The sequence below is a fragment of the Aphidius gifuensis genome, linkage group LG3, assembly GCF_014905175.1.
Source record: "Aphidius gifuensis isolate YNYX2018 linkage group LG3, ASM1490517v1, whole genome shotgun sequence".
Classification (NCBI taxonomy): Eukaryota; Metazoa; Arthropoda; class Insecta; order Hymenoptera; family Braconidae; genus Aphidius; species Aphidius gifuensis.
The window spans coordinates 21,026,426-21,051,604 of NC_057790.1; the positions used below are offsets into that span (position 1 = coordinate 21,026,426).

The window sequence follows — 25,179 nt, forward strand, 5'->3', positions numbered from 1 at the left end:
ACTCGTTTATAATTTATTTTTTTATATAATTTTTTTTCCTCGACACAAAACCACCGTATTCACATATATATACACATATAAAAAAACCATGACGACCACCATACAACCACCACTCTTCGATGCCCCCCTAAAGCCTTGGGTTAACGCTCTAACTCGATGCTGGATCCTCGATCCATTCCAGTTTGCATCACACTGCCAAGTGAAAAGGATATACGTCATGTCGATGATAAATAAAATTTACTCCAAAATATAATAAATTTTTTTAAACATTTATTTATAATATTTAAAATTATTATTAAATTAATGCTCTTATTAATTTTAAAAAATTGAGTATTACGTGTGCTTTTTTTTTTTGTGTTTTAATGAGTTTAATTTTGCATAAAAAATTTTAAAATATTGTGTTTAATATTCCAAGGATTTGCACAATTACTTTGTGACCTCAATGTTAATATTGTGTATTGACAATACTGTGATATATTTATTTTATGGTATTAAAAAAAAAAAAAATTCCATGAAATAATTTAAATAAGAAAATCAAGTTTTTCTTTTTTGATTATAATTTATTTACTGGATATAGCAGAGTGAATAAAAATGGAATTAATAAAAAGGTGTTTTATTGTGATTTTTTTGATAAGTGTTTTGATAATATTTGTTGATAATGTTACGGCTGCTCCAACACATTCAAATGTTCCAGCAACAGATCTTTGTGGTTGGACCGGAAGGTTAGTATCAATTTTTATTTATTTATTATTTTAAATATGCCCACCCACGATTAACCCATTTTTTTATTATCTTTCATATAATAATTCGTCTTTTCGTATTTTTTTTATTATCTTTTTATATATATTTTTTTTTTAAACTGCGCTCTTTGTGGTTGGAATTTTTGCGGCAGTAATTCTGGGTAGAGAAATTATGTCAAATTGATGATGAAGAAATCTCTTCTTTTTTTTTTTCTTTTCGGACAATAATGTCTGTAAATAACTGTGATTATATATATATATATATATATTATTTTTTTGAGAAATCATAAGATATAAAAAATTTGCTTTTATTTAATTGCTAGGAAATAACGTAATGTTTTTATACTGAAAAAGGAAATTTACAATAATTAAATAGTTCTACTTTTGCTCTATTTATGGACGTATTTTTTTTTCTCATATTTTAATTAAAAATATTCCGCCTTTCACTTGTAGATTTTTTTCTTTTATATCATTAATATCATTCTTGTCACTATGTGTATTTATCTATTCATTAAATTATTTATCTTTAATTTAAATTTTTAGTTGAATAATATATTCTTGAATATATATTTTCTTTTCCTTTGAATTTAAAATTTATTTTCAAATAATTTATTGACAATGCTGTCTTTGAAAATACTAGACATTTGTTTAAATTAAAAAAGAAAAAAAAATATAAATTATTTACACCTATAGAAACTTGCTAAATGAAATATTCAAATTTCGAATTTCGAAAATTCATATTTCGATTGAGCATACAAATAAGAAAAAAAAATAAACGAGTAAATAAAGAATCAATCAATTTGTTTTGATCATCATTGATTGCCTTTTTTTATTTAAATTTAATTTTAATTTGTTTTCACTTCTCATGTAACTCATTTAAAATCGTTAAAATGATACCAAGTTGAGAGGATGATTGTAACTTCAATGTATAAATACATAAATGTATAATAAAAGCAGTAAAAGGTGAGACGATAATTTAATAGCCTCCGGTGAAAAGTAAATTTTTATCAAAATTTTGAACCGGTCATACAGCTTTTGAACCGGTTTTTATGGACCCCATGACAAAGAGTAACATAAGCCTTATGTGTCGCCCTTCAACGTGTTATTTCTCTTGTTCTTATTCTTATCCTGTACTGATTTTTTATCATTTCGTTTTTTCTCCTTTTTAAATCTCATTTTATGTATCTTTTATTTTTATTACTCTACTTTGCTTTTTATTTTATGACTTTTGTTTTATTATTTATTTAAAAAAAACAACATATACCTATATTTTTTCTTTCATTTCTTTTTTATTCCCTTAAAAATAACATACTGTGTAAATAAATTTAAATTTAAAATTAAAGGTATATAATTAGCTTATTTAATTGTTAATTTTTCTAATTAAAATATTTTTTTGTTTATGTTAAAATAGTGGTGGAGGTGGACGTGGTGTAAGACCAGTATATTTACGTTGCTCCAGAGGTACAGTGTTATGGCGTTATCCACGTGGTGCATTAAGAGTTGTACTATCTGGTGGTAGTGATAATAAAAGTTTTCGTGGATGTATTAAAGTATCAGGACCAGCACGTGTTTATCTTGAAGGAAAAGGAACACTAAGACTTATTTATGCACAAAGTGATGGTAAACATGAATCATTACATCGTTGTTTTCATTCAAAAGGACAAATTGCTGCACTTTATGTTGAAGCTGATGAACAAAATAATGGACATAATACTGTTAAACTGAGATATGATTTGGATTTTGAATCATTTGATAATAATGGTAAATTAATAAGACAAGATGAAGAAAATGAATGTAGACCATGTACTAAAGAGGAATTAGCTGAAACATATTGTCAAAGTGATCTTGTTGCAAGAGGTACTGTTAGTGCTGTTGAAAGGAGACCTGATATTAATTCAGCTGAGCTTGTACTTAGAGTTACAAGTACACTTAAACGTGTTGAAGAAATTGAGGTAAATATTATTGTTTTTAATATAATTATAGTTGATTATTTAATTATAATTAATTTATATTTATTTATTTATTTATTTATTTTGTTTAGGATAATGAAATTGATTCTGGTGATTTACGACTACAAAAAGAAATTAGAATACGTGTACCAACAGCATGTGATGCAAGACATGGTCAAGGTGAATTTGTGATAATGGCTAAAAAGAAACTTGGTGATTTAACACTTACATGTGCACCTAGACTTGAAACATGGGCTGAAGCTGTTAGAGAATTACAAAGTGCACCATGTTTATTACGTAGTTAAAATATAAACATTTATTTATATTATTTTTTTCAAGTTTTGTAAATTTTTAAAACGTGTACATAGCTCATATATATATATATAAATATATATTTTTTTGTTGAGTGTAAATATTATTAATTGAACAAATAATGTAAAAAAAAAAAATCTACAAACTGTGATATTATTAATTTTTTAAGATTTAAAAATGAATTTATCATTTACTTTTTTTTTAATGCAGGGAGGAGAGAGAATTGTATATTAAATATAAATGTTTTTTTTTAATAAAAAAAAAAGAAAAGAAATTTATTGACAAATATATTATTTATGTTTATTGATTGTTTATTTACACATACAAATTTTTTTATTTTTCTTTTCGTAACAAACAATGGAAAACACGGATGAAAAAGGCTAATAACGATGTAGAAAATGTGTTTTTTTTTTTTTTTGTAGTCAAGTGCTCGATTTGTATTATTTAATTTAAATAAAAAAAAAAAAAACAAAACGACAACAACAATTATGTTTACATTGTCACAATAAAAATTTTAATGACAAAAAACTAATTTTATATCCACACACAGTATAAATTTTTTTGTTTTGTTTTTTTTTTTTTTTTTCTCATTTTCATTTTTACTTTGGCATATTGTTCTTTTGCTCTTATTTATTCTCATTGATTGGTCCATCAAATTATTTAAACATCAAATTAATTACGAAATTATCACTTTTTTTTTTGTTAATAATTCATACTAACTTACAAAAATGCAATAATTTAAAGAAAAAATATATATAAACTTAAAAAATAATAAAAATTAACACCAAATAAATTTCCCATTTGATAATAATTAAATTAAATATCAATTTTCGTTGTTTTATCATTAAATTATATCCAAAATGTGAAACAACATTTTTGTGTTTATAATAAATAATACTAATCACAAATATTTTTTTCTTTTTCAATATTGTAAAGTCATTAATTACAATGACTATTGATTGAATTAATCATAATTATCACAAGTAATAAAATTAATATTTAATAATAATAACATTGATATAAAACAAAAGAAAAACAGAAAAATGATTCATCTATTAAATAAAAATTGTGATAAATATAAAAAAAAAACTTGACTGTTATGAATAATATTGGACTGAATTATTTTCCTTTTAAATGTGATAAGGAAAATTTGGACAGAGTGGTATCACAAGATCATCCATATTTGGTAATACAACAACTTTTTCAAATTCTTTAAGTAATTTTGTTTTTATCAAATTAGTAACATAGCCAATATTAACAGCACGTTCACCAACAGCTGGTCTTGCATCAAGATTAATTTTAGGTGTTGGTTTAAAACCATACCAAAATCTATCTGATGGTGATGGTGGTATATTTATTGATAGACATCCTTCAATACTTGATACACTTACCATCAAACGTATCTCTGTATTTGATACTCCCTCCATAGCACGACGAACATATGACAATTCAGCAGCCTATCAATAAAAAATCATTTATTTATTTTATTTTTGCCATTTACCAAATGGATCATAAAAAAAAAAAACACATGGGATAATGAATTTTAAAGTTCATTCTCGCACAGCGTCTCTTTGAAAAAATAAAAAAAGACATTCAACATGTGGTATTCGATATTGAAAGACTTGTTTGTTTGTTTTTTTTTATCGAGAATATTTTTGGGCAGACGTAATTCATGACATACTCACATGTTGAAAATATTTATTTGATGCCAATTTGTCAACCATGCTGAGAAACTTACGACCCGAAGATTGCACTGGTCTAAAAAAATAAAAAACCGATATTATATATTAAATTCTTTCCATTATTTATTTTTTGTTTAATTTTTTTTTAAACAAATAAATAAATAAATAAACTAACGTTGATTCTCTTGAATTATTTGATGGCATTTGTATACTGTCATCATCTTCAGTTGATGTTTCAGGACTATCCTCAACATTATCATCAAACATTGGTGATTTATTTGATCTTGGACTACCACATAATAAACTACTGTCATTTAAATTATTAGACATTGATCTTGCTTTTGTTAATTTCATTAAATTTAATTTTGTTTCAACAGTCATTGTAACATCACATTCATACAACATATCAAGATCAATCCATAATCCTCTTTCATCAATTGTTGGTTTTGATGATTTATTTATTATTGGTGCACCTTGTCCAATAACTAATTCTGATATTAATAAACTTTCCATGAAATATGGTAATTTAATATTTGATAATTTACGTTGAATTTTATCTTGTATAACATTTATCATATCTGGACATTTATGCATATCAAATAATATACGTCCAACTATTGCATTAAACCATTGTATATTATTATTATTATCTGTTATTGTAATATTAGAATCTGTTGTTGGTGTTGATTGATTCTGTGAAATTATTTAATAAACATAAATATCAACTAAATGTTTTTAAAAAGATAACAAAAAAAAAAAAGCAGTATCATTTATCAAGTTATGAAAGTAGTTAATAATAGTAATAAAAATAATTACATCAGTATAACGGGCCATGTATGCTTCGTATGATAATTCATCAGTAGGTGTGTCTGTTGTTGCTGTTGTTGTTGTTGGTGTTGTTGTTAAATTTGTTGCTTTTCCTTCACCATTTGATTGACTCAATGACGATGAACTTGGTGATGATGTCAGCTCTTTTGTTGATTGTATTGAGTTTCTTTTGTTGGTTGATTTCGCTGCTAGTGTCAATCTTCTATACCTATTATTAAAAAAAAATAATTAAAAATATAAATACTGTTATATTTATATTAAAATAAATATATATTTACCAATCTTCTTTTTGTCTATCTGTTCTACCAAATATAAATATTTTTAATCTAGCACAATCATCCTCATCTTCACAATCTTCAAATATATCATTTAAATCTTTTGTTGTATCATCATCATCACCATCATCATCATCAATATCATCATTTTTATCAATAATAATTTTATCTTTATCTTTATCAATATTATTATCTTCATCATCTGATGGTGAATCAATAATAACATTTTCAACAATACCCTCACGATTAAATGTCACACATATTGGATATTTTTTACTCCATCTTCTTCTTCTTGTTAAACCATCTGGTAATAATTCAACAGTTGCACCAGCCAATGAATAAACACGTTTTCTTGTAAATTTTGGTTTTATATTTGTTTCATTCCATACAGCACGTTTTGGTATACGACTACGTGTTTCCATAATTTTTAAATAATCATTTTCAAGTTTTAAAAATATTGTATTTGTTCTTGCAACATGATAATTATCAGGATCATAATCATATGGTAATTCATTTAGCCAACCTTCAAATTTTTCAATAACAGAGTATTCTTCAACTGGTAAAATTTCAACAAATGATAATGAATTATTATTATTTGTATTTATTTCAACTGGTTCAATTGATAATAAATTTTTAATTTTTTCAATTACTTTTTGAATTGTTATTGTTATAAATATACCAGCAAATAAACCAGTTATATATTTTGGTAATGGTAATAAATAATAAAATATCCACAATACAAGTGGTAAAAATATTGCATGATATATAATTTGTTTTTTTAATTCATTAAATAATAATTGTTGTTTATTATTTATTGTTGTATTATTATTTATATTTTTTATATTAATAATATTTGATACATCAGATTGTTTATTATTGCTTTTAAATAATAAATCAATTTGATTAAAATCATTTAATTCAGCAGCTTCAATACCACTTTCAACACAATCATCAATTTTATCATTATCATTATTATTGATAATTATAGAATTATTGTTAATATTATTTTTAGTTTTAATACCAGTTTTAATCATTGAAAAATTAAATCTTGATGATGATTTTTGTCTTTTACGTATACCTCTAGCTGCAATTATTTCATTAATTTTATCATCATCATTAATTGAATCTTCAGTTGGTGTTGTATCACCTAAATCTTCTGTATCACTTATACTTGAATTATCTATACTTCTGTGTAATTTTTTTTTATCTTTTTTATCATTTTTAATTTCTAATAATTTATCTTCAAATGTTTTTGTTATTTTACCACGTATATCTGATAACATTTTCCATGGATCTGTTTGTGTTTGTCCACATGTTTCATTGTCATTTTGATTATCATCATTAATATCATTATTTGATTTATTACATTTTAATGGACTTGATTTTGGTGATGATTTATCTAATTCAATTGTTGCTGTTATTTTTTCATCATCTGTACTTGGATAAAGTTCTTCAAGTTCATCATCACTTGCATGATAACGTATAACTGGTACTGATGTTGTTATTGATTTACCTGTATGAAAAATTAATTATTTTATTTATTATTTTTTTATTTAAATAAATAATTTTAATTTAAGCTTACCTCTCATCATTCCTAGAGTTATTTTTCCAGGACTTTTACTTGATGCCATTGTAATACAGCTTTTATTTAATTATTTTATTATTTATCTATCAATTTCATAAAATTGTGAAATTTAAAAATTCAATAATCCACTTGGTTGCTGAGGTGAGTTATCCAAGTGATTATGAAAAGAAAAAAAAAACACATCAAGAGAGAGATAAGACTGTGAGTTATCGAGTTGCCAAGGTAAAAATAAAAAAAATTTACTTCATTGATAACAGTAACATCACAATACTGTTATATTAATTAAACAAATTACGATAATTATTTAAATTAGCTCACATTAATTTATATATAAAAATAAAAATAAATATAAAATTTATATCATTAAATGACTCATTTTAAATATTAATTTTTAATGAGTAATATCTTCATTTGGATTACACAATATTTATTAAATTATTATTATTAACAACAACCACAATGACATGAATATTTAACTGTCAATTTTTTATTAATATTATAATGCAATAATGCAATTATATGGATTGAGAAAATATTTTTTTTTCATATTTTTTTTAAATAAATATTATTACTGTCACAAAAATCTACTTGTCAAAAAAAAGAAAACATTTTTACATTTGACCCTGAGAATTATTTACTTAGTTTTCTTTGTATATATAAAAAAAAAAAAAAAACACAACACAACAGACAACATTGTAGTCCAAATGTTTTTGGAATGACGTTTATAAAAAAGTGAAATTTTCATTGGACGATTTATCAAGAACAAAGAGGTGTTTTGTGGTGTTTTTTTTTTTTATTTAGAATACAAGATGGCAACCAGCTAGTGATAAAAAAATAAACGATTTAGAGCGCCAGTTTGGAGTAAATAAATAGTGAGAAAAACAGACACTTTCCTTGGAAAATTAGAAGACAACGTGTATCATTTGGTTGTTGATCATTGTTGATTTATGCAAATCAAATTTATAAACAAAATTGCGAAATAATCTTACATTTAAATAGCTCATATTGTCATCAATAAATGGTAAGTAAATAATTAAATTTATCTAATAAATGAGCTTAAAATGGCCATGAATTAAATGCAACAAGAAATGTCATGTGTCAGCTTTGACATATGACAAGAGCTATTGTTTAATAAATTTAAATTGTTATTGTTTATTTGTATAAATTAATTTGATAATATAATAATAATATTGTTTTTGTTTTTACTCATTTTAGATAAATTTTTAGTTGGAAAAATTTAATTAAAAATGGACTTTGACACAGAATCATCAATAGAACTTGATGATGAAACATCAGCAAAATTACAATACATGGAAAATGTTGGTATATTTCATGCAATGCTCCGAAGACTTAGAGATGGTTGTGTTCCTGAATCAGAACGTGATGAATTTAGAACAAAATTACGTGCAATTATGAAGAAAATATGTAAAGGAGTCAGTGACAATACCATGTCATCAATGATTAAACAATGTGATTCATTAAATATATCATAAATCAATTTTCTTATTATTAAAATTAACAATAAATTTAATTAATTAACTACATAGTATTTTTTAATAATAATAATTTCCATGTCTAACTCAATAATAGCAACAAAATCCATTGTACAATATCAAAATTATTATAAATTAATATTAATCAATAAATTTATTACTTAAACAATATTAATATTATTTTTTTTATTTATATCATTTATTTTTTCTTTGTCAGTATTATTTATAATTTTATATTTTTTAATAGTTAAGTATATTATTGTAATTTTTTAAATTACTCTAGGGAAAATGGCGACTGTCACTTTCTACCCTACTCCAAAAATAATGACATAAAAATGAAGCTGTTTTGTTCGTTGGCGTTTAAAAAAATATTTATAAATAAAAATACTGTAACAAACTCAAACAAACTGACATACTGACATCTGCCCTTATTATTAATTATTATTATTACCAATTATCAGTTAGAAAAACAATCAAGTGCTCCAAAAAACAGAATAGAAATTTAAAAATACAATAAGTTTATTAAAAATAAAAATAGTTATGTAAAGAGGTTATCAATATCAAGTATAAAAAAAAAAGAGCTATTAATTAGAACAATAATTTAAAATGTCAGAAGATCATGATGAAAATCTTGATGATACATTTCAAGAACCACGTAAAAAATTTTGGCAGGTAAATAACGACAAACTAATGATAAAAATGTTAATAATAAAAATATAAATGTTGAATAAATAATTACAGAGATCATCAAGAAAAAGACCAAAAAGTGATGTAATAAGTTTAAGCTCAATGGACATATCACATGATTCATCAATGATTAAAAATAAAAAACGTAAAAGAATAACTGAATTTGCAACAAATTTACTATCATCAACATCAACATTACAAAGATCATTTGGTTTAACAGCAAATAATTCAATATCAATTATTGAAGATGACAATGCTGGACCAAGTAAACGGTAAAATATAAAATTATTTATTTAATTATTATATTTATTGATTAATTAATATTTAATTTTTATTTAAGAACAAGAAGTAATTGTGAAGCTGCTGGTACATTAAAAATTCGTAGTTGGCTAACAGATATTTATAATAACATTGACAATAAATCACAAAATAATAATGACATAAGTAAAATTGAAATAAAAAAACAAGAAGCAATATATGAATTATTTTGTGGTGAAAATATACTTTTAAATGATTTACAAATATTTAAAGAATATTATTATCAGCCACTTCAATCGACAGATATATTTACACAAAGTGAATTACGTACTGTATTTGGTGATATTGATATGCTTATTCATATACACTGTAAACTTCGTGATGATTTAATTGAAATAAGAAATTCATCTGGTATTACTGATAACATTGGATCAACATTATTGGATTGGTTACCAATTTTAACACAACCATATATTGATCGTTGTCGTTCACAAATATTTGCACGACATATACTAGATGAAAAAAATTTACGTAATAAAAAATTTCAAGAATTTATTAAGAAAAAAATGGAACAACCAAGAGCTGTTGATTTATGGACATATATTGATATGCCAAGAAGTAGAATTGTCAAGTATCCAATATTAGTTAATGAAATATTAAAAAGAACAAATAATGATTGTGAAGATTATTTGATACTTAAAGATGCTAGTATAATATTAACAAAGCTATTGGATAAAATTAATCAATCAATGGGAGAAGCTGAATGTGATTTAGCAAAAATTAAAATTAATATTAAAGATAACAGCTATGATACTGATGAATGTATTAAAAATGCAACTCAGCTTATTACTGAGGGACAACTAAAGGACTCAAAGGGTCTTGTAAGATTGCTATTTATTTTATTAATTAACAATAATTTGTTTTTATTAATTTATTAATGCTGTGTTGTTTTTTATTTCAGAAATTTTATTGTTTTTTATTTGATACATGTCTTGCAATGACACGTAGAGTACCAAGATCAAAAAAAAAAATCTACAATCTTATTGAAAATGTTATTCCAAATTGTCAATTAAATATTGATAATAATTATGATAATAGTAATTGTGAATTAAAGCTAAATGAACGTTTATTTATATTAAGAGATGAACATGATAAACGACATTGGATTGATGCATTTAATAAAATTAATTGTCAATCAAGTATTATTAAAAAAAAAAAATCAATTAATAATAACAATGAATTATCACCAATAACACGTATTTTACGTAATAAAAAAATGATTAAACGAGTTGTTCGTGAAAGACCAATTTAAAGTATTAAAAAAAAAATTAATACTTTTTTATTTTTTTTATTTATATATACACATGATTATTAACAATGTATATTTTTACATTTTTTTTTTTTATATAAAGATTAAAAAACCAATTAAATGATATTTTATAAAAATCACAGTTTATGTTTTATTATTGGGTTTAATTGAATGTCCATCTGGATAACGTTTACGAAATGCTTTAATTAATACTGGATCAATTAAATGTACACCAGCAACTTGATTACCAAGTGTTATCCAATTTGGTTGTACATTATGTGGTCTACCAAAAAGTTCAATTTTTCTAGTACTTGGACTCATTCTTTCAATGATACCATATATTTCATCTGGTTTATGACTTGTTGCACGTACTTCAGCAACAATAACATCACTATCAAGACCTCTATTAACTCTTGGATTACCTTTCATACCAACAAGACAATGTTCTTTACCATGATTAAGCCAATGACCAGTTCTACCAGTTCTTATTATTCTTTGTAATTGATTTGTTTTAACCCATATTATTTCATCAACTCTATCATAACCCCATAGCTGTAAACATTCACGACCAAGTTCCATAGCACGTCCAGTTACCCAAAGAAATAATAAACCCTCATCTTGTAATGCTGGTATACCCAATTGTCGCATTTCATCATCAGACATTGTACCATATGGTAATTCCATATGTATATCCCATGGTGGATCAGCCATTATAACAGCAAATTTACCAAGTACAGTCATATCAAGATAACGTAAATCACATTGTATCCATTGTGGTGGATATAATGTCAACTCAGTACCACTACCTGGTACAGATGTTTCTGATGTTTTTGTTATAATATTATTAACATTATTAACAATATCATTATTATCATTTGATGAATCTTTTGATAATTGACTTGTTGAATTATCAACTTCATAATGTACATATCTGTTGGACATTAATTATTATTATTATTAATATTTTAATATCTACTAGTTGATATAATTATTATAATAAAATTATAAACTCACTTGCATGTATCCATATGAAAACATGTATTTAAAAAACTACAATCACCCAATGTTTCATCAGTATGTAATTGTATAATTTTTTTAAAATGTAATTTTTTACATTTAATTGAGCAATTTAATTTATTACAATCAATACGTGTACCATGAGGACAAAATTCCATAACTTGTGCACCACCATGTGAACGAAAACGTTCAGCAAGTGATTTTTCTTTTGATGTTTGTTTTGATAATAAATCAAGTATTTGTTCACCAACTTTTTTACTTTCTTTTTCACGTATTGTTGGCATTGTTATTAATGACATAATATCTTCACAATTTGTTTTATCAATTTTTTGTTGTTTTTCTGGTGGTATTGAATCATTATCATCATTATCTTCGTCATCTTCATCATTATCATCATCATCTGTTTTGTCATTTTGTATTGTTGGTGTTGTTGTTTCAGTTGTTTCATTATTTTGTTGTTCTAATTTTATTTGTGATTCAATTATTGATGTTACTGTGTAACTAGAAATTCCATTTTCTGTTACTTCTTTTATTCTGTTTAAATTTAATGTAATGTTATTATTTTTTGCTTTGGGGTTGATGTTTTCTTTTGATACTTACTTGATTACATCTTGAGAGGATAATTTTTCCAGTATTTTTTTAACATCATTGTGAGATACATCAACATTTAAATTTTTACGTAATTGTCCAATCAAATCTGTTGATGTTTTGGGTAAACTTTGATGTAATATTGATAATATTTCCTTTTCATGTTCATCATTTTTTGATGATATTGGAGACAATGCAGTGTCTAAATAAAAAATTAAATACCTCATTAATAACAACATATTATTGTATATATAAAATTAAATGTTTACCATTTGAAATGATTGAATCACTACTTGTCGTTGATATTGGCAATGTCAGTGTAAATAATTCATGTCTTTCTCTTTTTCTTTTTTGTAATTTTTCACGTAAACTATTTCTTTTTATTTTGATAGCTTCAATTTCTTCAAATGCATCAGACATATTTATTTATTATTTTTTATTATACCTACTAATTACCTAAAATACAATTAATTAACAATAATTATTTTCTTTCTCATTAAATAATGTTTTATTATTTTTTTATAAAAATTTTTTAACAATAAATTATAAATAATATTCTGTTGATAAAAAAATAAACAACAATTGATTGTTGTTATTTTTTTCTACACAAGTGTATTTTTTTTTTTTTTTTATCCAAGAGCAGCCAATAAGAGGGCAATAAAAAAAAATACACACGCACCCTAGTGACATAATAATGAATTGTAAACTCCGGTGTTTTAGATAAATAGAAAATAAAAAACTAAAAAAGAGATAAAAAAGTTCAAGTGGATTTTGGAAATAAACACACACAAAGTGTATATTATTATTTATTTTTGTTTAAAGCCTCTTACTTAATATATAAATTATAAATAATAATTTATAAAAAAAATAACAGTTTAAGTAATTAATTTAAGTGATAAATCATCATGTCTTCACCAGCTAAAAAAATTAAAAAATCAGATGAACCGGTGTCTGCTGGTGGTGATGTTAATGAGACGCGTGATTATGATATTGAAATACAAAATACATTACAAGAAATAGATACTTGTCAAAATCAAATTGATGGACTCAATGAAAAAGCAAGTGATGAAATACTTGAAGTTGAAAAAAAATACAATAAATTGCGTAAACCATATTTTCAAAAACGTAATGACATCATCAAGAGGATACCTAATTTTTGGGTTACTGCTGTATCCTTTTTCTAAATAAATAATATCATTAATTTAATGATAAATTATTTATCTATTAATAATATATCCAACTTTTTTTTTTCTCAATAATATTTATTTATTATTGTTTTAAGTTAATTTCTATTTTGACATTTCGATTGTGGATACCGGCGTCTGCCGGTTTTTACTAACCGCCATTTTGTATATATCTATATATATAAATATAAATTAATAATAACAATATAATTGTTGTTTTAATTTTTTATATAATATATTAAAACAAGTAGTCAAATTGTTATTATATTTTTTGCAAATTTACAATGTTTGTTTTGTTTTTTTTATTTATTTTTGTAATTCAGTTTTGTTTACCTTAATATTATTATTATAAAAAAAAATTAACAGTTTGTTAATAATAAAAGAATAGCTGAAATATTGGAAGAAGAAGAAGAGGATGCATTGAGATATTTGAATAAATTGGAAGTTGAAGAATTTGAAGATATTAAATCAGGTTACAGAATTAATTTTTATTTTGACGAAAATCCATATTTTACAAATGATATATTAACTAAAGAATTTCATCTTGGTTCATCTGGTATGTATTTAATAATTAAAAATAAAATATATTTATTATATATTTGAATGATAATTTTATGATTTATTATTTATAGGTGATCCAGCATCTGAAAGTACAGAAATATGTTGGAAAGAAGGATCTGATTTGACTAAAAAATTAAAAGGTAAAAATCAATTAAAAGGTCGTAAAAGGCCACTTGGTCATCGTTCATTTTTTGAATGGTTTACGGATCATGGTGATCCAAGTGCTGATGAAATTGCTGAATTAATTAAGGATGACATGTGGCCAAATCCATTGCAGGTATATATTTAATAATAAAACTTGATTAATTGTTTAGCAAATTAATCAATGATTTATTTTATTTTTGTAGTATTATCTTGCACCAGATATGGATGTTGAAAATGGTATTGAAGGTGAAGAAATTGATAGTGAGGAAGAAGATGATGATGAAGAAGCAGGTGAAGATGGTGATGATGTTGGTGTAGAAGAAGATCTACCAGATGACAGTGTTGTTGTTGCTGAAGAAGATCCTGAAGATGAGGATGACTTGATGGTAGATGATGATGCTGAACGTGAAGGTAAATAATATTTAAATCAATTATTTAATATTTATTCAATTAATATTATTTATTTATTATAGAAGGAGATGCTGAAGTTGAAGCTGAAGTTGAAGCTGAGGCTGATGGTGAAGAGCCAGAATAATAATTAACTCAACGAAAATAAATACCAAGATATTTTTCTCTGCAACAAATTGAACAGTTACAATTAAAAATATTGATATTTCATGGTTTCTTTTTTTTTTTCTATTTCGTGTGTTTAATTTACAAAATATATTTAAAATTTGTTGTATGATTATTTTATCTGACAAACCATAAATTAAAATTGAAAAGAAAAAAGATTCCATTCATGTGGATTTTTTTTTTTATCAAAGATCTTTTTTATTTTCATAAAAAAAAAAAAAAAAACTAAATTAAATACTTGATTTTTTTTATTTCCAAAATTTTGATAATGAAGCCGCTTTTTTTTGTTTATTAATTATAATTATTACCTCAATCAATAATAAGAATACGTAAAAATATAAAACATCATTTTGTAATCAATCTGTATATATATAACTTGACAAATAATATTTTCTTGTAATACTTTTCTTTTTTCGCTTGTTAATTTTAATAAAATAGTTTTTTTTTTTTGTCAATAAAATACAATAATTAATAAATAAAAAAAAACAATCAATACAGATTATTATTTAATTATTATCAAAAGAAATCAATGTTTTTTTTATGTAAAAATTAATAGACCAATATTTATAAACAACTCTGTGAATAATTAAAAATATTTAAAAGAAAAAAAAAATCATTTTTACAAATTTAATTATTGTTTTATTATTTTATTGATATTTCGTATATATTTTTTTATTTATAATTTAAATATTTAGTTACAGTGCTACCACCCAAAAGAATCGAAACAATTTTTTTTTATTTTTCGTTATTTTGTTTTTTTTCTCTTGTATAAAAAAAAAAAAGTAGTCAAATTATGCGACATAGTTTTATCAGAATATTAAAAACAAAGCCATTGATAATTTTCATTTGCATTTATTATTGTAATATTAAAAATAATTGTTGAATCATTATTTAAAAATGTCAACATTGTGTTATGTTGTTTTGCCAATTGTCGTTTTACTTGGTATATTAAGAAAATGCCAAGAATATACCTGGGGTAAATGTAAAGACACAAGTAATCTTAAAGATAAAGTATATCTTGTAACTGGTGCTAATTCTGGTATTGGAAAAGAAACAGTTAAAGAATTAATAAAAAGAAATGCTCGTGTCATAATGGCATGTAGAAATATGGAAAATGCAAAAAATACAATAAAAGAAATACGATCTAAAATTCATACTGGTGAAATGGTAATTAAATATTTATTTTAAAATATGTTATTTCAACTAATAATAATTACTGCTATTTATGCTTTACAGATACCAATGGAAATTGATTTATCATCATTATCATCAATTCGCAAATTTTGTAATAATGTGTTAAATGATTTTTCACAAATTCATGGTTTAATAAATAATGCTGGAGTTTATGTACCACTAAATAATCATGCATTAACAAATGATGGTTTTGAAATACATTTTGGTATTAATCATCTTGGTCATTTTCTATTAACTAATTTATTATTGGATAGAATTAAATCATCAGCACCAAGCAGGTAACAAATTATTTTCTAATATCTCTTCTCTATTGTTTTTTATATATACTCTTTTAATTTTTTTGTAATTTTAGAATTGTCATTGTAACATCAAAGCTATTAGAATCAGGGACAATTGATTTTTCAAATTTAAATGCTGAAAAAGGATTACAAGCAAAAGGCAGAATGAATCCAGGCTATTGTAATTCAAAATTAGCTAATGCATATTTTGCCAAAGAATTATCAAAACGTACTGAAAATACTGGTGTTAATGTTTACATGGTTTGTCCTGGTTTTACATATACTGGTTTATTTAGAAATGTCAAAAGAAGCTGGTTTCATTATATATTATTTTCACCAATTGCATTGTTATTTCTTCGTACAGCTTATCAGGTAAATATATAATATTATTAACAATTATTATTTCTTTATAAATAAAATTACATTTAACTTGTAAATTTTTTTTTTACTTCAGGGAGCACAAACAGTTATTAATTGTGCAACTGATGTTAATTTGTCAAATGAAAGTGGATTATTATATCGTAATTGTAAGATATACAATTCGAAAAAAAAATTAGATGATAATATTTCGAAACAACTTTGGGATATTAGTGCAAGTTTAACAAGACTTGATTCTGTTGGATAAATTTATAATTTGATTTATATTTGATGAATTAATTTCGTAATAAATATACCTATTTTTCATCTTTAAAACTGTCTTCTCCATCCCATGAATTAAATGTTGGTTTACATTAAATTTTGATTACATTAGTTAAAACAATTGGGTAATTTTTAATAAATTAAAATAAATATAAAATAATTTTATAAGGTCAATATTTTATTAATAATTTGATCATTTTTTAAATCTATACAAAATTAAATTAAATAAATCATCACAATTTTATTTTAAATTTATTTATTACATATACTAAATTTGATGACTTTTAAAAGAAAAAAAAAACAATAATTTTCTTATTATTAAAATTTAAATAATAAATATTAATTAAATTACAAATAATTTTATAATTTCATTTAATAAACTATAAAATTAAAAATTAATTAATTTATAATTAAATAACACAGAATTTTTATAATCGTGGTTTCATAACTTTAAAACTTGTTTTTTTACTAGCCAATGCTTCTGTTCTTGCAAATACATTTTCTGAACTTTTTCTAATTGAATCAATAAGTTCACTTGATGCTTGATAATTATTAATAACTTGTTCAACTTTATTTGTTTGTAAATTTGTTAAATTAACATTATTATTAATAACACTGGGTGTTTGTAGACTCATTGTTGATTCATATTTACATTTATTTATTGTAGTATTATTATCATCATAATCATCATAAAATGATTTAGCACTTTCTGGACAACTTGATGCAACAACATGTTCATCATCAGTTATATTATTTGTATGATTAATGTCATTTAATGATGAAAATGAATTTGAATTATTAATAATTTTTTTATTGGCAAGATTAATTGTTGTATTATTATTATCATTAATTGTTTCTTGACTAATATTATAATTAATTTTATCAATAATTGATATTGTCGATGGACTACCATCACCACAACTTGATTCTTCATCAATTTTTTTACTATTATTATTATTATTTATAATCATATCAACACAATCATTTTGTGATGATGAATTAAGTGCAATTTCACAACTTGATATTGATGTTGAACTTGTTTTTTTTAATGTTGAATCATCAGAATGTATTTTAGTTATTGATAATGGTATTGATATTTCAATTTCAGTATCAAGTAATTCACTTGATGATGTTGCTGATAATGATTTATCAACAATATCAATATTTTTATTAAATATATTTATATTTTCATCATCACTACTATTACTTATAGCATCTCTTGGCAATGATAATGATTTTTTATTATTACTATTATTATTATTATCAATTGTAAAATCATAAGATTTACATATACGTTTTGTATAATTATTAAATTTATTAAATGCCAATGATTTATCAAGACCTTGATCTAATGATGAACTTAAAAATTTTTTATTATAGGTTTTTATATTAAACATTTGTCTGTTTATGTTGTTGTTGCTATTATTCATATTCATTTTATCAAATAATAATTTTTGTAATGGTGGTGTTGATGGTAATTCATTTTGTTCAGTATTTAATGATGAACCAGATAATGTTCTTTTTGTATTATCAAATATTTGTTGATTATTATATTTAAAATTTAATAATGTTGATAAATTTAATAATGTACAACGTAAATCAATTGTTGGAAGACCACAATACCATCTTAATTGTGATATATTTTTATTTAATAAATAAACACCATAATGAAATTTTAATTTATCTTTATTACGTGAAAATAATGGAAATTGACGATCTTTATCTCTAATATCATCACTAATATGATCAATAATTTTACAACGTGATCCATTATTTATTATTGGATATCTTGTTGGTATGTTTAATAATTTTGATACAACATCAATTGTTTGTACAACATAGCCAAGACCAACAGATATATTTAAATCATTTTTATATATATTTAATTCTTCACTGTCTGGTAAATGTACATTATTTATTGTTAACTTATTATCATTATTATATTTAATGTCAAATATTAAAGATAAATCAGACATTAATTTACGTCTACGATATGATAATTGGGCTGTTTTTTGTAAATATATTTCACGTATTTCAATATGATTTTGTCGCCATTCACGTAATCTTTCAATATCTTTATTTAATTCACGATAACGTTCCATTAATAATAAACCTTTATCTTGATTATCTTCCATCATTGATAAATGTAATTTATTTAATTTACGTATATCACTTACTTTACGTATTCTTTCTTGTTCTAATAATTTTTTACGAAATTTTTCAATTTCAAGCTGTTTTTTAATATTTAATATTTCAATTTTTTTTTCTTTATTTATTATTTTTGGTTTTAATAATAATTTATTTAATTTTGTTTGTTTATAATTTTTAATTATTTCATTATTTTCACCAGTTGCTATTTTATCTTTTAATATTTGTACATTATCTGTTATTTCTTTCATATATTTCATTTGATTTCTTAATTTAATCAATTGTTCAACAGTATAACTTTGACATATTTCCGAATTACTAACACTCATATATAAATAACGACGAAATTGTGGTGAATTATTAAGACAATATGATGGTACAAAAAAACCACCATGTAAATGAAATATCAATGAATTATTATGTAACATTGATTCAAGATTATTTGATGATAATTTTGGACCCATATAAACAAGTCCAGTAAATGATATACCCCATGTAAATATTGTAACATCTGTTGATGGATCATCGACTTTTGTTCTTCTCCAAAGTCGTAATACTATTTCTATATTTATATTAACAACAAATTAATAAAATAAACACCAAATTTATAAAATAAATTAAGTCTATTATTACCATTTGCTGTTGATAGACCAGTTGCATGTAATGTAGGCACTTCAAGACTTGTCCATTTTGGACTTGTATTATCAATTGGTTCACTTGTATAAAAAGGTGATGACATTGTTGATCTATGTAATGTAAAATAAAACCAACATATTTCAAATTTTTTATCTGTCTCTAAATTGTATCCAATTATTTGACATAAACTTCGTAAACGTAACTGTAAAATAAATTTTTTAATTAATTATTAATATTATTTATTCAATTATTTATTAATAAAATACCTGTTGGGTTGCTAGTGGTAGCCAAACTTTGTATCTTGGTGATGTTCTTGGTTGAAGGGTAAGGTCCAAGTCCCTGACAAGAACTTGACTTGCTTTCATCTCCATCATCAACAATCATGGCAAACACACCAACAATTTTATTATTTTAAAAATATACAAATATATTTAATTGTTGTTTTGTTTATTGTATTTTTTTTTTTTTTATATATTACTATTTTCAACAATTTGTATTTATTTTTTTATTTTGATGTAAGGTTATCTGTCAATTCACAATAATTATTATCCAATTCACGTGATGTTTTATATATTATCTTTTTGTCTTTTGTAACTGTGTTATTTATTATTTAATTAAATATTAATTAGCACATTGAAAAACATAGTATATATGGTATCAATTGATGTCAGCTTGACATCTGTTATTTGTCACTGTCAAACTATTATTTATTTGTTTTTTTTTTTTTTAATCTGACATAATATATTTTTTGGAGCAGAAAAACATAAAATTGACTTTGACATTTTCCTTTTTTTTTTTTTTAGTATTATTGTTTTTTTTTCTCTTTCTTTCTTTCTCTCTTTCTCTCTAAACAATAAAATTTCCCGGCGTTTGATAAGAAAAAATATATGTATTCTAAAATATTTTATTGATAACAAGATGGCGTAATTTGTTGATTCCAAATAAAAAACAGTGTGTAAATAGACCTTAACAATCAAAAAAAAAAAAAAAATATATGTCGAATTGTCGACTTAACTGTTCTCAATTTCCCAATCGAAATAAAAAAAAAGAAAAACTGGTGATACATTTGTATGACACTATGTACAATGTCATAATAAATATGTTGAAGAAAAAAAACAAATAAATAGATTATGAATTAATAATTAATTTAAGCTTAATTTTTTCATCAGCATTAATTAACAATGGATGATTTAAAATTTAAATTTCTTGGACTTATAAATAAACAGGTTTGTATATTTAATTATTTTACGATTGAATTAGAAATATTTCTAAAAACATTAAAATCGAAATTTTATTTATAATTAATAGTAATTTAATTTGAAGAAATAGAATTTATATTTTTACACTAAAGTCTTGTCATATAGCATGATGTATTTATGTAAAATAAAATAGTACAATTAAATTTTCTTTAGAACCAATCAAAGGTACCATCAATGGGTCTTAATCCAGAATTATTAAATCCAATTGAATCTCTACATCATGAAAAAAAAATAATACAAGCTGGTAATTCAAGTGATAATGAATCTGATCAAGATATTTTAGAATCAATTGAGTCAGACTATTATAAGCCTGATGAATCATTTGATTCATGTCGTCATGAATTAAGAAAACTTTCATCAACATTAAGCTGCAATGATATTGAAATAATACATAAAAAACTTGAACGACAGCAACAAGTTGTATCAAGTAAAGTTTTACAACTTATATTACAAAAACAAAATTTATGTAATGAAGAATTTAAAAAAATTATTAAAATACAAGAACAATTGACAATTGTTGTTAATATATGTAAAATGAGTAGATCTGATTTAGCACTTGCTAAAAAACAATTTACAACAGCAAGTCTTGGAATACTTGCTAATTATAAAAAACGTCAAATACTTCAAGAATTATTATACAGTTTAAATACAATTAAAACACTTGTAAGTTTTTATTTTTTCCTTCTATTATTTAATTAAAATTAATATATTATATTTAATTTAATTATTTAGCAAAGAACAGATGATAGACTTCAAGAATTATTAAAAGAAGAAAATTTTCCTGGTGCAATATCATTATTACTTGAATGTCAAAGTGCAGCACAAACATATAAACATTTTAATTGTGTTGCAATATTAGCTAGTAAATTACAAGATACACTTGATCAAACAGAAGAAACTCTTGACAATACAATATGTCGTCTTTGTACTGATTTTGATGATAAAACATATACATCTGTACAAGAAGCATATAAACTTTTACGTAAAAGTCAAACAGCAATTGATCAACTTCATATGCATTTTACAGCTGCAATACATAATTCAGCTTTTAATATTGTTTATTCACGTACTGGTGGTGATATTAAACGTCAATACAGCCAATTATGTCAATCAGTACCACATGAATATATTATAAATTGTTTGATTGATCTTAGTAAAGGTCTTTGGAAAATATTACGTTCTTATAATCAAGTATTAAATTGGCATAGTAATCATGCTGTATCACAACAACAAGTTGATAATGAACCTGAAGATACATTTAATAATCATTATATAACACAAAAATTAAAAAATGGCATGTCAAAAATTTGGCATGATGTTGAAATTAAAATATCAACATTTTTAAATATAATTAACATTGAAAAATATCGTTTTGAAGAATTTTTAAAAATTTTATCAATTATTAATCGTTTAATTGACATTGGTAATGAATTATGTAATATTAAATCATTAAATTTATATAATTTTATGAAAAAACAATCGTCAATTTATTTTTCACATTATCATAATTTAAGACTTGAAGAGTTGGTTATATTTTTTGAACATGAAGGCTGGGAATTATGTCCAGTTAAAAAAAATTTTACATCAATTAATTTACAGGAATTTAAAAGTTTAAATGCATTAATTATAAATTCACAAAATTTAATAATTAATAATGATATTAATGAAGATGTAATAGTATTATCAGGATGGCTTGAAAAATATTTAAATACTGATTTATGTCCATTTGATATAACACTTGATGAAACAATGGATGAAAGTATATTAGAAAAATCATATGATGATGGTTCTGGCGATTTTACGGATGATTCAGATGATGATAATTCAATTAATGAAAAATTAATTAAAAAAAAAAAATATTATACTGGTCCAATAATGACAAATACATCATTAAGTATATTAAGAGTATGTGGTAAATATTTACAAATGTCAAAATTATTAAAAACAATATCATCAACAGTTATTTATAGTATAATACAGTTTTTTGAATTTTATTTTTATTCAGTACATAAATTATTTACATCTGATTTACAAATATCAGCTGAATCACTATATACACCAAAATTAAAATTAACACTTGCTAGAATAAAAGATAATTTATTTTTTAATAATCATACAGAACATAAACAAGGAAAAATACGTCAACCAATTATAAATAATACAAATTATTTTGATAATAATGATAAATTATATGGTCTTGCTGAAAGAATAATTGGTGTTGAATCAATTATTGAACTTGGTCAACAATATAATAATCTTGAAAATTATTTAAAAAATTTAATTCATCAAACAGATAATAATGCTGATGAAGAGCTGTTAAATCAATTTTACAGTCAAACAATATCATCTGCTGTTGATTTGAGAAAACCAGTGTATATGGCTGTTATTGAAAAATGTATTGATATATCAAAAATAATTGGACTTATGGGAAAAGTTAATTGGGAAGTTAAAGATGTTATGTCACAACATAGTGAATATGTTGATGAAATTCTAAAAGACATTCAAGATATACAAATTAAATTTAATAATGTTGGATCTATGAAAATTGATGATAAAGTAAGATGGGCATTGTGGGAAAATGTTGCTCATTTAATTAATCACACATTGGTGGAAGGGTGAGTTTTAGTTGACTATTAAATATAAAAATTAAAAATACTATTTGTGTATTAATGATTTGATGATGTTTATTTAGATATTCAAATGCAAAAAAATGTTCTAATGGCGGTCGAGGCTTGATGCAACTTGATTTTACACAATTAAAAACAAAATTTGAAATGACAACGTCAGTTAGACCAATGCCACACAGTGAATATGTCGAAATGTACATCAAAGCATACTACATATCTCAATCATCATTTGAAGAATGGCTTGAAAAACACAAAGTAATTATTTCATATTTTTTCTCTTCTTTATAAACTTCTTATTATTTCAATAATTGTTTGTACATGGAGAGTAGATAATTTTGTTAATAATAATTGAATTCTTTTAGGAATATTCAGTCAAACATTTGAGTGGACTAATTTCTTGTATATTTCAAAGTAATAAAAAAAATCGACAACGGTTAATCTCTCTTGTGGAAGAACAACGATCAAATAGGTAATATTAAAATGGAAATTTTTTAAAAAATAACATCAAGATGATATATATATTTATATTTAAATTTTAATTTTCCGATATTAAAAGAAATTTATATTTACGCACAAAATTTAATACCAGTGTAATAATTAACATTTTAAAGAATTATTTAATTATTTTTTTTAAAGAATCTCATAAATTTTTAATCTCATAAAAATAAAAATGTAACTAGTTAATGAAATTTATATGTTTTAATAAAAAAAAAATATTTTTTAGTACACATCTCAGTTTTATAGACATGATTTATGTAATTAATTTTATTTTAATGTAAAAATATTATAATTGTTTATTTTTTTCAAGTGTATTCGACAAAAAAAAAAAAGCAGAAATATATCTATATATATTTGTTATATAAGTTATTTTTTTTATTAATTTTCTTCTTCCATACGATAATACCTCCTTTAGCATTCTATATTCCTGATAATTAATAAGTAAAATCTTTTTGAATTACTTCTTTAATTTTCTGTGAGTTTGATATTTTTATAAGAAAGTTTTACTGATTCGTATCAGGAACATAGAATGACTGGAGAGGTATTCGGTATTTTTTAAAAATTTACGTCCTCGATTTTATATTTGCCTGATACCGTAAAAAAAAAAAAAATTCAATTTGTATCAGGAACATAGAATGAATAAAGAGGTATTTATTATTTTTTAGAATTAAGCTCCTCGATTTTATATTTGCCTGATACATTGAAAAATAATTTT

At 23.2% G+C, this 25,179-nt stretch overlaps 8 protein-coding genes and 1 long non-coding RNA gene across 9 annotated transcripts; 6 read left to right on the forward strand and 3 right to left on the reverse strand.

Moving 5' to 3' along the window:
* Positions 1 to 167: 167 nt before the first annotated feature.
* LOC122852703 (meteorin-like protein) lies at positions 168 to 3,275 on the forward strand. The gene is made up of 3 exons (XM_044152652.1): positions 168 to 722; positions 2,152 to 2,692; positions 2,782 to 3,275. The coding sequence occupies exons 1-3, from the start codon at positions 592 to 594 to the stop codon at positions 2,992 to 2,994; spliced, it is 885 nt and encodes a 294-aa protein (XP_044008587.1). The 5' UTR covers positions 168 to 591; the 3' UTR covers positions 2,995 to 3,275.
* A 5-nt stretch (positions 3,276 to 3,280) lies between these two features.
* On the reverse strand, positions 3,281 to 8,083 carry LOC122852702 (testis-expressed protein 2). Its single transcript, XM_044152651.1, has 6 exons — positions 7,369 to 8,083; positions 5,790 to 7,299; positions 5,500 to 5,719; positions 4,859 to 5,376; positions 4,687 to 4,759; positions 3,281 to 4,458 (listed from the first exon to the last, which is right to left on the reverse strand). The coding sequence occupies exons 1-6, from the start codon at positions 7,415 to 7,417 to the stop codon at positions 4,132 to 4,134; spliced, it is 2,697 nt and encodes an 898-aa protein (XP_044008586.1). The 5' UTR covers positions 7,418 to 8,083; the 3' UTR covers positions 3,281 to 4,131.
* Positions 8,084 to 8,275: 192 nt separating this feature from the next.
* Positions 8,276 to 8,639, forward strand: LOC122852706. The gene is made up of 2 exons (XR_006373854.1): positions 8,276 to 8,392; positions 8,587 to 8,639. It is a non-coding gene; the product is annotated as an uncharacterized LOC122852706 (long non-coding RNA).
* Positions 8,640 to 9,080: 441 nt separating this feature from the next.
* On the forward strand, positions 9,081 to 11,260 carry LOC122852709 (neuroepithelial cell-transforming gene 1 protein-like). The gene is made up of 4 exons (XM_044152659.1): positions 9,081 to 9,536; positions 9,606 to 9,823; positions 9,892 to 10,690; positions 10,771 to 11,260. The coding sequence occupies exons 1-4, from the start codon at positions 9,471 to 9,473 to the stop codon at positions 11,119 to 11,121; spliced, it is 1,434 nt and encodes a 477-aa protein (XP_044008594.1). The 5' UTR covers positions 9,081 to 9,470; the 3' UTR covers positions 11,122 to 11,260.
* On the reverse strand, positions 11,104 to 13,335 carry LOC122852708 (N6-adenosine-methyltransferase subunit METTL3). Its single transcript, XM_044152658.1, has 4 exons — positions 12,993 to 13,335; positions 12,736 to 12,925; positions 12,133 to 12,669; positions 11,104 to 12,049 (listed from the first exon to the last, which is right to left on the reverse strand). The coding sequence occupies exons 1-4, from the start codon at positions 13,141 to 13,143 to the stop codon at positions 11,263 to 11,265; spliced, it is 1,665 nt and encodes a 554-aa protein (XP_044008593.1). The 5' UTR covers positions 13,144 to 13,335; the 3' UTR covers positions 11,104 to 11,262.
* Positions 13,336 to 13,442: 107 nt separating this feature from the next.
* On the forward strand, positions 13,443 to 15,410 carry LOC122852711 (protein SET). The gene is made up of 5 exons (XM_044152661.1): positions 13,443 to 13,892; positions 14,274 to 14,463; positions 14,540 to 14,745; positions 14,816 to 15,023; positions 15,086 to 15,410. Exons 1-5 carry the CDS (start codon positions 13,629 to 13,631, stop codon positions 15,145 to 15,147), a joined length of 930 nt encoding a protein of 309 aa, XP_044008596.1. The 5' UTR covers positions 13,443 to 13,628; the 3' UTR covers positions 15,148 to 15,410.
* A 503-nt stretch (positions 15,411 to 15,913) lies between these two features.
* Positions 15,914 to 18,964, forward strand: LOC122852710 (retinol dehydrogenase 11-like). The gene is made up of 4 exons (XM_044152660.1): positions 15,914 to 16,352; positions 16,422 to 16,657; positions 16,732 to 17,029; positions 17,112 to 18,964. The coding sequence occupies exons 1-4, from the start codon at positions 16,083 to 16,085 to the stop codon at positions 17,280 to 17,282; spliced, it is 975 nt and encodes a 324-aa protein (XP_044008595.1). The 5' UTR covers positions 15,914 to 16,082; the 3' UTR covers positions 17,283 to 18,964.
* Positions 17,725 to 20,890, reverse strand: LOC122852707 (UV radiation resistance-associated gene protein). Its single transcript, XM_044152656.1, has 3 exons — positions 20,347 to 20,890; positions 20,078 to 20,282; positions 17,725 to 20,006 (listed from the first exon to the last, which is right to left on the reverse strand). The coding sequence occupies exons 1-3, from the start codon at positions 20,452 to 20,454 to the stop codon at positions 17,725 to 17,727; spliced, it is 2,595 nt and encodes an 864-aa protein (XP_044008591.1). The 5' UTR covers positions 20,455 to 20,890.
* A 150-nt stretch (positions 20,891 to 21,040) lies between these two features.
* Positions 21,041 to 24,821, forward strand: LOC122852712 (syndetin). The gene is made up of 5 exons (XM_044152662.1): positions 21,041 to 21,306; positions 21,493 to 22,002; positions 22,072 to 23,954; positions 24,032 to 24,221; positions 24,329 to 24,821. The coding sequence occupies exons 1-5, from the start codon at positions 21,262 to 21,264 to the stop codon at positions 24,437 to 24,439; spliced, it is 2,739 nt and encodes a 912-aa protein (XP_044008597.1). The 5' UTR covers positions 21,041 to 21,261; the 3' UTR covers positions 24,440 to 24,821.
* Positions 24,822 to 25,179: the final 358 nt, after the last annotated feature.

Excerpts from the sequence above, each read along its gene's own strand:
- LOC122852703 (XM_044152652.1), top strand. The coding sequence starts at position 592 with ATGGAATTAATAAAAAGGTGTTTTATTGTGATTTTTTTGATAAGTGTT. Across the intron at positions 723-2,151 it reads CTTTGTGGTTGGACCGGAAG|TGGTGGAGGTGGACGTGGTG; the intron begins GTTAGTATCAAT and ends ATGTTAAAATAG. Across the intron at positions 2,693-2,781 it reads AACGTGTTGAAGAAATTGAG|GATAATGAAATTGATTCTGG; the intron begins GTAAATATTATT and ends TATTTTGTTTAG.
- LOC122852702 (XM_044152651.1), bottom strand. The coding sequence starts at position 7,417 with ATGGCATCAAGTAAAAGTCCTGGAAAAATAACTCTAGGAATGATGAGA. Across the intron at positions 7,300-7,368 it reads AACTCTAGGAATGATGAGAG|GTAAATCAATAACAACATCA; the intron begins GTAAGCTTAAAT and ends TTTTTCATACAG. Across the intron at positions 4,760-4,858 it reads AATAATTCAAGAGAATCAAC|ACCAGTGCAATCTTCGGGTC; the intron begins GTTAGTTTATTT and ends TTATTTTTTTAG.
- LOC122852709 (XM_044152659.1), top strand. The coding sequence starts at position 9,471 with ATGTCAGAAGATCATGATGAAAATCTTGATGATACATTTCAAGAACCA. Across the intron at positions 9,537-9,605 it reads CACGTAAAAAATTTTGGCAG|AGATCATCAAGAAAAAGACC; the intron begins GTAAATAACGAC and ends AAATAATTACAG. Across the intron at positions 10,691-10,770 it reads TAAAGGACTCAAAGGGTCTT|AAATTTTATTGTTTTTTATT; the intron begins GTAAGATTGCTA and ends TTTTTATTTCAG.
- LOC122852708 (XM_044152658.1), bottom strand. The coding sequence starts at position 13,143 with ATGTCTGATGCATTTGAAGAAATTGAAGCTATCAAAATAAAAAGAAAT. Across the intron at positions 12,670-12,735 it reads TCCTCTCAAGATGTAATCAA|AATAAAAGAAGTAACAGAAA; the intron begins GTAAGTATCAAA and ends AAATTTAAACAG. Across the intron at positions 12,050-12,132 it reads TTTCATATGGATACATGCAA|ATATGTACATTATGAAGTTG; the intron begins GTGAGTTTATAA and ends AATGTCCAACAG.
- LOC122852711 (XM_044152661.1), top strand. The coding sequence starts at position 13,629 with ATGTCTTCACCAGCTAAAAAAATTAAAAAATCAGATGAACCGGTGTCT. Across the intron at positions 14,464-14,539 it reads ATTTCATCTTGGTTCATCTG|GTGATCCAGCATCTGAAAGT; the intron begins GTATGTATTTAA and ends TATTATTTATAG. Across the intron at positions 15,024-15,085 it reads TGATGATGCTGAACGTGAAG|AAGGAGATGCTGAAGTTGAA; the intron begins GTAAATAATATT and ends TATTTATTATAG.
- LOC122852710 (XM_044152660.1), top strand. The coding sequence starts at position 16,083 with ATGTCAACATTGTGTTATGTTGTTTTGCCAATTGTCGTTTTACTTGGT. Across the intron at positions 16,353-16,421 it reads AAATTCATACTGGTGAAATG|ATACCAATGGAAATTGATTT; the intron begins GTAATTAAATAT and ends TATGCTTTACAG. Across the intron at positions 16,658-16,731 it reads AAATCATCAGCACCAAGCAG|AATTGTCATTGTAACATCAA; the intron begins GTAACAAATTAT and ends TTGTAATTTTAG.
- LOC122852707 (XM_044152656.1), bottom strand. The coding sequence starts at position 20,454 with ATGATGGAGATGAAAGCAAGTCAAGTTCTTGTCAGGGACTTGGACCTT. Across the intron at positions 20,283-20,346 it reads TACCACTAGCAACCCAACAG|TTACGTTTACGAAGTTTATG; the intron begins GTATTTTATTAA and ends TTTATTTTACAG. Across the intron at positions 20,007-20,077 it reads TGGTCTATCAACAGCAAATG|AAATAGTATTACGACTTTGG; the intron begins GTAATAATAGAC and ends ATATAAATATAG.
- LOC122852712 (XM_044152662.1), top strand. The coding sequence starts at position 21,262 with ATGGATGATTTAAAATTTAAATTTCTTGGACTTATAAATAAACAG. Across the intron at positions 22,003-22,071 it reads TAAATACAATTAAAACACTT|CAAAGAACAGATGATAGACT; the intron begins GTAAGTTTTTAT and ends TTAATTATTTAG. Across the intron at positions 23,955-24,031 it reads AATCACACATTGGTGGAAGG|ATATTCAAATGCAAAAAAAT; the intron begins GTGAGTTTTAGT and ends ATGTTTATTTAG.